This window comes from Ziziphus jujuba, chromosome 1, assembly GCF_031755915.1.
Source record: "Ziziphus jujuba cultivar Dongzao chromosome 1, ASM3175591v1".
NCBI lineage: Eukaryota > Viridiplantae > Streptophyta > Magnoliopsida > Rosales > Rhamnaceae > Ziziphus > Ziziphus jujuba.
In genome coordinates, this window is record NC_083379.1 from 18,764,004 (window position 1) to 18,773,787 (window position 9,784).

At 31.4% G+C, this 9,784-nt stretch overlaps 1 protein-coding gene across 1 annotated transcript; it reads right to left on the reverse strand.

Moving 5' to 3' along the window:
* Window positions 1–220: 220 nt before the first annotated feature.
* LOC107421735 (G-type lectin S-receptor-like serine/threonine-protein kinase At4g27290) lies at window positions 221–5,927 on the reverse strand. Its single transcript, XM_016031040.4, has 8 exons — window positions 5,574–5,927; window positions 4,165–5,484; window positions 3,457–3,582; window positions 1,854–2,011; window positions 1,531–1,741; window positions 1,194–1,431; window positions 937–1,087; window positions 221–836 (listed from the first exon to the last, which is right to left on the reverse strand). The coding sequence occupies exons 2-8, from the start codon at window positions 5,429–5,431 to the stop codon at window positions 537–539; spliced, it is 2,451 nt and encodes an 816-aa protein (XP_015886526.3). The 5' UTR covers window positions 5,432–5,484; window positions 5,574–5,927; the 3' UTR covers window positions 221–536.
* Between the last annotated feature and the right edge of the window lie 3,857 nt (window positions 5,928–9,784).

The window sequence follows — 9,784 nt, forward strand, 5'->3', positions numbered from 1 at the left end:
GAATCGGGGTGTTACATTTATGATTTTCAGAGAAGTTGAATCAAGTTTGATGGAGATCAAACTTGAGCATTGACAAAAAGATTGTATAGTCAATTTGGGTTCAACTTTAGAGAGAATATTAAGATTTGGTTTTTGGATTTAGTCTTGTTATAATACCATGTTGAAATCCATTATTGACAAAAGCAATTGCAAAGTAATTGAGATTAAAAAACAAAAAAGCTGAACGCAAGAATGATGATTTCCAATGTATTGATAGTAAACACTTTGTACAATTTGTACAATACACAGATTGTTTACAATCTTGATAACTACAACAAGGATTATTATTGTAACAGTATGTAAAACAAAACTTATCCGATAACTCCTTTGCTTTAGCCTTACAACTTAACATAATTTCTAGGATAATATCAATATAACTCAATTGTTTATTTGTAGGAGCTCCATGTGGTTGTTGATCATTATTGCTATTGGAATCGTTAACTACAATTTTTACTTTGCCACCTAAGAGATCAGTTCTATACATATATATGTATACATTATCTCCCATGTAAAGTTGTAACAGTTACTTCATTTGACATACTCCAAGTTGATCCAAAAGGAGATTCTGGAAGAACCCTTTCAGTGTAAAATCCTGGCTCTTTTGGTTGGGGGAGTGAAGCATTCTCACTGTCTAACATCATCAGAACGGATGACATTAGGGGTCTATCTTCAGGACGTTTTTGAACACATAATAGGCCTATTTGAATGCATCTCAATCCTTCTGATGATGCAGGAATTTTCTCCATCAAACTATCCATAAGATCCATGGCCCTATCTTCATTCCATAATTTCCATGCCTACAAGAGAATCCCAACATATATACTTTTAGAATTAAAATTATTTCAAATAAAATGAAGCGCACAAAAAAATAGATACAAACAATGCTACTCAACTTACATGCCCCAAAAGATTGAGATCATGTTCAGGATGAGAAAATCCTCTATTTTTCTTTCCACTCACTATCTCCAAAACCATGACCCCAAAGCTAAAGACATCAGACTTCATTGAAAATAACCCATCAATCGCATACTCGGGTGACATATAGCCACTGTTGCAAGAAAGGAAAAGAAATATTATAGGCCATAATATTTGTATTATACATTTTATATTTTTTGAAAAAAAAAATCAAAATTAGTGAATATTGTAGAACTTACTATGTTCCCATGACCCTTTTTGTGTTTATTTCAGTCACGTCACCACCAAATGCTCTTGCTAAGCCAAAGTCTGATATTTTGGGATTCATCTCATTATCCAAGAGGACGTTACTGGTTTTAAGGTCTCTATGAATGATTCTTAACCGTGAATCTCTATGAAGATATAGAAGTCCTCGAGCAATTCCCACTATAATGTTAAAACGCCTCCGCCAATCAAGTGCAGTACCTTTTGTTTGATCTGTGCCAATTTGTGTAAACAAAATAGTTTCACTATATGAAAATAAAGGCAAAAACTATGAAGTTAATGAGAATCACAATGTTGGTGCTAGTGGTTAACCGAATATGTATAAGTCCAAGCTTTTCTTAGGCAGGTACTCATAAATCAACATCCTGTCTTCTCTGAGAATACAACATCCTAAGAGCCTAACAAGGTTCCGGTGTTGAAGTTTTGAAATCAAGATAACCTCATTCTTGAACTCTTTGAGGCCTTGTCTTGAATCTTCGGAGAGCCTCTTAACTGCTATTTCCTGTCCATTTGGGAGCGTACCCTAGATAATATCAAAGTTTCATGATATAAGCTAGAGGAAAGAGTAAAGGTTATCACATTGGAATACATATATATATACATATGCTTAATTAACTTAAAGAATGTTAATATACCTTGTAAACAATACCAAAACCGCCTTGTCCAAGTATATTTGTTGAAGAAAAGTTGCTAGTAGCAATTGAAATAGTAGCTAAACTAAATGAAGGAAGCTCTATGTCTTCATCCGTTTGGTAATGATCTCCAGCTTCATCAGGATTGACTATTCTTTCAACTGTCAAAATAAGGAGAGTACATCCACGATGTACATAACTAGTCGTAAAAAATTTAACTGCATACATAATCAAAATCTACAACAAAAAAATAAGGATGATAATGAAAACTATTACAATTTTGTTAATTAATTTATGTTCTAGATATTCCCGCTCGATGCCTGCGGTGAAGCCACTGTTTGTTGGACAATAATTATGATGTTAAATCCCATACCTCTAATATTAAAAAACAAAATAAAATTCCCAAATTCGTTTTAAGTAATAAATAAAGTAAGCTGACCGAATTACATGCACATAAACACTTATAATATATATTTACCAAAAAAAACACTTATAATATGGAGGATCTATATTTCTAGTATTATTATTATTTTTTGGGTGAATAAAATTAGTTGAACATAGTTGAGCAAGTCTTCATGGTGATTAGGCCAGTTTTGCGAACTTATCAATTCTATAATCTTCCTATAAGCTCTTTCTCGTCTTGAGCGGAGGAAATGAAGGTAGGATTATTGTTCTTTTGTCTTCTTGGAGGGTTATCCTTAATTTTTTCCTTGGCTATTGTTTTTATTCTTTCAAGGATGATTACAAGAATGAATCATCCGCTTGTTGTGTAAGTATGTTACTAATATTATTATTTCATTTTGCTTTGAGTATATATATATATATATAGAGAGAGGATTTTTCTATAAAAGTATCAATGTACAGGCAAAAAAAAGAAAAAAAAAATTATCTTTTTTTTAAAAGGACATGCAAACGCCCTATTCCTTTGAACGACATGTGTAAAGATGCTTAGATTAGATGCACACATTAAGGAGCAATATATAGGTATTTTTTACAATTAATATATAGGGACAGTTGCATTTTAATACCTTGTATTTTGGCATAATTATATATTGGATTCTCAAGTTCAAAATGTTTAACATTAGATTTTAAATTTATAATTTATTTTACATTAAATCCAAAATTTCAAATTGAACTATTAGAAAATTTAAAAATTGAAAAATTTGAATAACTTTTTCAATTAATAAAAAAATTAGTCAATTTTCTCAATTTTTAAACTAACTATTAATGAATTTAAGAATTGAAGGATAAATGTGGAACAAATTAAAATATAAGCATTTTAAACTTGAAAATTTAATATATAATTAGGCTAAGTGTATATATATTTATAGTTCGTATATTTTCTGACAAGAAATAAATGACAAAAATTAGAATGCGTTTTCTGATTGATAAAAATCAAAGTCAAAGTCTAACATAATCAATCGGCAACCTAATACAGATTCGTTTCACGAAAAATGACAAAAACTAATAAATTAACAAAACATGCAAATGGAAGGATTTTTTTTTTTCTTATAATAAATAGTAAATGATAGTTGGTGTACTGATTTCAACCACATACTTTAGAGTTATTAAAGCAAAACTAAATATGATAATATTCATACTATACCTTGGCTTTTGTTGCTGTAGGTCCTCTTCCGGATAATGCACCCGCTGACCATAACCAATATAAGAAACACGGACAACACCGACAGGGAAATGATCAAGGCCGTCCGTTTGCCTTTATTGTTCGATTCTATGGCCACCAATGACATTAAAACATTCAAAGAATAATTATATCCAACCATGGCAGAAGAGGAAGAGTTATCAGCCTCCCAGCATAGTGAAAGTAATATATCCAAACCCTTGACTTCTATCATTGAGTTGATAATAGGCTACATTAGTAGCTTTTGTTTTGTTCTCCTTCTTAATTTTATTTTTATTATTGTTATTATTTTATTTTGGCTTAGAAATTCTTAATTTTTTTTATTTTTTTTGGTGTAATACACCATATAATTTTTACTAAAAAATAAAAAGAAATACACCATATACTATAGGCATGCCACATATATATATATATATATATTGAATTTTGATCTTGGAGTGAAGGGTTGAAATTCAGGTTTTCTACATGCAAAAAGATGAATTTTGCTATTTGCGCTATCCCCGAGTAGACATACAGGCATTATTTCTAATAAATTTTATATTAATTCTTAATTAGCAAAAAAAAAAAGTAATAATAATGGTAATCAAGTTTTCTATTAACAAAGCTTGTAATTAAGAATACAGATATATAAAAAGAAGTGATGTTGTTCAAAGTGAAATTTGAAAAGCTTACCAACTTCAGAGGCAGCCATCCTGATATACAAATCTTGCCCGAACTCATTGTATGCTCTGATATCAAGCAAGTCCTTAAACCATAAAACGCACCCACTAATCCGTGCCATTGCATAAGCCGTACACGAACAGTTTCTCAAACACGCAGCTTCACACTCATCCTGCTTTGTCACCATCCTATTTACCAAAAACTCAGTACCATACGGTAACTTCATCCGATGAAATTTCTTGAACCCTACGTCCATTCCACAGCTCAACTTTATCTTCGGGACGCATCCACCGGACGTGTCAAGTCTTATCCAGTCCTGCGGTGCTTTGGGTACGAAACCAATTGGGCATTGACAAACGGGGTTCTTATTGATGTCACACACACCATTTGGACCACACCTCCCGAATGTATCGCATTCATCTTTCTGCAGAGTAAATACCGTGGTCCACTCCTTTCCATTTTCGTTCCACCGGAGATGCTGGAGAGACCCTGACGGGTTCACCCAAAACCTGCTAAAGGAAGCATGATCTTCGTTTTCAAAGGTATAGTAGACATGAGTTGTGTTGAAAACGAATGTGGGTTTGAAGATGGGGTTTTCGTTTTTGAGAGGAGGATCTCCACCGAACCGAACACCGTCCCAAGGGCCGGTTCGATAAACGACCTCTGAGTCTTTATACTGAACTAGCTGAGGAAGCCCACGAGGGTCTATTTGGTATCTATAGCTTCCAGTGGATGGATCTTGAGGACTTTTCCAGGATGTCAGATACCAATGTTGACCCGTTTTTAGGTTCCAACCTTGTTTCATACCCGCTATGAGCGTATCACCTGGATGCTCGAAACTCTGCCAGTTGTAGTTTTCATTACCATTATCATCACCATCACCATCTTTTACCACGAGATTCCCAGTGTCTAAGAGCCGCAAGATTGGAGGACCATTTGAGGATGAGTTTGAAGACCAGTAGGTGATGCCTGATTTGTTGCTAAATATGAGAACGTTTCCTGTTTGGCTGATGGTGAATACCCCGTATGAATCTGAAAGCGGATTGTCTCTGTTGGCAACCCATACGACGGTGGGTTGCGAAACTTTCTTGCTCCATATTCCTATATAGCGGTTCGTGGAATTCGATGGGCTAAAGAATCCCAACTCGAATTCTTCAGCTATAGAGATGAGAGTTTGGTCGTTGTCTAGGAGAGTTTGGTATGGTTCAATGGTGTCTGCTGCAAATGATTTATAGAAGGAGACAAAAGCGAAGCTGAATAAATAGAGTAGGAGCTTCATCGATGGATAATGGATTAATCTCTGTGTTGAAAAAGGACGAAACCACCAAGACCCTTTCGAGAAAAGAAAGTTGAGCAAGCTAAATACATGTAAATAATATATGCATATGGAATTGTGACCAAGTGAAGCAGTAAAAGCTTACCTTTACTCGGGAAAACAGATGCTCTGCCTCGTCTCTGTTCCTGTTCCAAATACAAAAATATTTCTCTGTTTCTGTGTATAATATATTAAGAAAATTTTGGTACCGCGAATGAGATGGAACATGAAAAGTGTTGGAGGAAGAAGAAAAAGACTGCATTAGCCAGTAATATGATTCTGTGGTTGTGAGTGAAGTGAATTTTCTATGTATGCGTCTGTTTTTGTTTGGCTTCGGTCGCCTGGATACGGTCGACTGGACTGGAGTGGAAGTTGACTGAAGGCTTCCAATCCAAAAGCTCCACGTATAATAGATTTTAGAGGATAAAAAGCACCATGTATAATATCTTCCAGAGGAAAATGTCCAAGTCCAACTGTAGTTGCTCTCTTTCCGAATGCATGCAAAGTCAAAAAGGCATTCAAAGTCAATAACTATTTATTGCACGTCTGCCTATGATATTATTTGTTAGAGTTTTAAAGTGAAATAATTCAAGCCTTTTATATGATTTTTAGAATATTTATATTTGATCATTTATTTGCGCACTCTACATTTACATTTAGAATAAACTATGAATGACCAATTAATACAAATAGTTGTTCCAAGTTTTCTTCAATTTGCTATTTAGCTGTGATAATGGTTGTATTTGGCTTGAGGAAGGGGCCCCGTGGCTCCATTTATTGTTGGAGCTGATGTATCATCTCTTTCATTTTATTGTAATTGATATTTTTTCTGAAAAAAAAAAAGTTTTCTCCGATTTTTTTTTTTAAGCTTTTGTTTTCCCTTGAATAGTATTTAGTCAATGGGTCAACATATAGTTATCATTTAAACACCAAAAAAAAAAAAAACTTAGTAATGTTGGAGCAACATGAAAATTTTAATTCCTTTTTTTGGGTTGAAATTTCTACTCGTTAATAAAGTATTTACCACATGCCAAACCTATGACACCGACGGACCCACATAGGGCCGCCCCCTCCCCCCCCAAAAAGAATTTTTTTTTTTGCTTTCTAATTTTTCTTTTTATTTTCTTTACTTCTTTGACTATTTTGACATATTCTCTATGGTTGTGCCCCCTCCTCTCCATGTCTGGATCTTTATTTTGGTAATTTCCCCACAAGCCAAGTCCGCTAACTGCTTTTGAATTTTTTTAATATTATCTTTTCGTGTTTTTAATAATTTGTTTCATTTATCTTATTTCTTTTACTTTTTTGGCTAAGAATTTGTTGCATTTATCTAAACCATCGTCCTTCCAAATATTTTTGTTATTTTTTTCATTTATTTACTTTTTTATTTTTCATATCTCATTTATCTAAAATTATATTTGTAATACTCATTACCTTTTTTTTTTTAAGTTATATTATCAAGACCCAACCAAGATCATTTATTGGAATTCTAGATAAATCCTGATTGAAAAAATCTTATCGGATCTTCATACAGAAAATTCAGTAGCATTTCCTTAAAATTGAACATGCCCTAAAATATTTTGCATAAAAAATACACTACAAAAAGCATCACCTTCTCACCTTACTAAAAAGGCATCACTTTTATACTTTACTACAAGGATTTCCACAAAGGTAGCAGTTCAAAATAAAACAATACAGGAATAGACACAATAAAATTAAATAATATTTTTTTTAATTTTAACACATATATGATATTTTTAGAATTTTTAAATAACCCAAAAATGTATAATCAACAATTCGAAAAAAATTTTGGAAAAGGACCACTCACTGTAAATGCATGGATCACTTGAGATCCTCTATAGAATTAGTCTCATGGCTCACACGGAGGCCTAAATTATTAACAACACATAGCACTGGTTAAAATAATATTTTAATTAGATATAATATATACGGATTACCAAAGGGAGTTAACATAAATGTCATCCTAAATACGTAAATTACATACCAAAATGGAGCTTATAACATGAGGATTACATATCGGATCTTACCTCTTAGAAATCATACCAATGGTGGGAGGGATTTGACCAGGAAGCTCGAGAACTAACTGTACTCGGATCTCCCAATCTAGCAAGACTTGGACAAAAAGGACTTTGAATTTGGGTTTCAGGAGATTAAAATTGGGGAAAAAGGACTGATGGACACATTAGAAACTCGCCAGAACCAAGGATTCTAGCAATGTTTACCAGCGACAATGGCGGCTTATCGAAATCCTTGGTTCCAACAAATTTCCTATGTATCCCAAACCTTTCCCTCTTTTTTTGACCTTCCTAAACTCAAATTCAAGGTCCATTTTATCCAAATCTTACTAGATTGGGAAATCTAGGGATAGTTAGTTTCCCGAGCTTTATGGTCAGATCTCGACCACCACCATCTAAGTTCTGAGAGGTAAGAACAGATCTATAATCCTCGTGTTATAAGCTTCATTTTGGTATATAATTTGCATATTTTAGACAATGTTTGTATTAGCTTCCCCAAGTAAATAATGCATATTATACTCGATTAGAATATTATTTCAATCGGTGTTGTGTATTGTTGATATTTTAAGCTACCGTGTGAATCGTGGGATCAATCCTAAAGAGGATCACGAGTGATCCACATGTTTAAGATGAATGGTAATTTTCGAAATTATTGTCGAGTTATTGATTATATATATTTTATGTTATTTAAAAATTTCAAGAAATATGGTGTATGTGTTAAAATTTTAAAAAATTGATATTTAATTTTATTATGTATGTTCCCTGTATTGTTTTATTTTGAAATGGTACCTTTTTGGAGTATATTTTCTATTTATGAAATTTTGGAACATGTCCAACCATTAAGGAAGATACTGGCGAATTTTCTATAAGAAAGTCTGATAAATTTTTCCCACTTAGAGCTTATTTAGAGTTCCAGTAAGAAATTTTGAGTGGATTCTGACATATATCATGCTTGATGCATACATAAGAAATATATATATATATATATATATATCATGCTTATTTAATTATTATTATTTGTTATTGAAATTCGAAAAATAAATTTACAATTGAAATTAGAAATATACTTCTAAACAATATAATATTTATCTAATTACTGTTTGATTTATTTTACATAAAATTTTATGTAAACTTAAGGTTTTAATAAAAAAATTCTTTCATTATTTTTTCATTTATTTTTATGGTTAATCTTATAGATTTAAAATATATGTTAAATTTGGAACAACTATAGAGAAGTACTTGTAAATAAAACATTCACTTCATCACCATTAGAAATTAATGTTCTAAAAGGGTTTTCTTAGTCTTTCAATCCATTTACATTATTTTCTTTTCAAAGAAAAAAAATGTTCTAGTAAATAATCTAATTAGTTAGACTATGTATAGCCAAATATGTTGCATTTTTTAATCTAAATTTTATTCCTTCAAAACACTTATTGGTAAACATTTAATAGTTAATTTTATAATGGTGGTCCCTTTGAAATAAATTTATAGATCCACCAGTGCCTATGAATACAAAAAATGCATTGAAATTCTCTAAATAAAGAGAGGATATTGTCACATTTACCTTTAAGTTTTATTTTTGGTTACGTCTCTTACTCGTTTTACCATTTAATTTTGAATATTGTCAAAACGTCTAAAGTGTGGATATGTAACAGATACTCAAACTATTTTATTTATGTGTATAAATAGAAGAATATATTCTCTTACTTGGTTTTTTCATCTTTCCACTAATAAAATTTGACTTAATATTTTCTTTTCTTTCTTTTAAAATATACACTAAAAATAATCATAATAATAAAAGGGAGAACAAGGTTCAAAAAATTGGTATTGATGAAAATATCGAGAGTTTAAAATCCAAAAATTTCCATGGAAATATATCGAATATCGATAAAAATTTATAAAAAATTATGGAAATTTGTTTTAAAAAATAGAAATTTTTATTGAAACTTTAGAATTAACTTATTTAATCCATTAATTATCAAATTGATTATAAAACTTGCTAAAATATTGAATGGAAGTTATATTCTTAGTGAATTGATTTATAATAAGCATTAATGACTATAGATAAATTTTAGTAATAAAAATATGTCAAAAAATACATATATGATAAAATTATTTATTGAGTAAAATATATAAAAAGATTATTACAATTAGATTGTATTTATTAATGTCATCTTAATACCACATAGAACTTCTGAATGGTTGAAATCATTGGTTTCTTCTTCATTTTGATTTTGAGATGTGAAATATGAGAAATAATTATGAAAAAATGTATCTCCCT

Coding starts and splice junctions, on each gene's coding strand:
- LOC107421735 (XM_016031040.4), bottom strand. CDS start 5,431: ATGAAGCTCCTACTCTATTTATTCAGCTTCGCTTTTGTCTCCTTCTAT. Junction 1,742..1,853: donor GTTTTGGTATTGTTTACAAG/GTATATTAACAT, acceptor GATATTATCTAG/GGTACGCTCCCAAATGGACA. Junction 1,432..1,530: donor CTTGGACTTATACATATTCG/GTTAACCACTAG, acceptor AAATTGGCACAG/ATCAAACAAAAGGTACTGCA.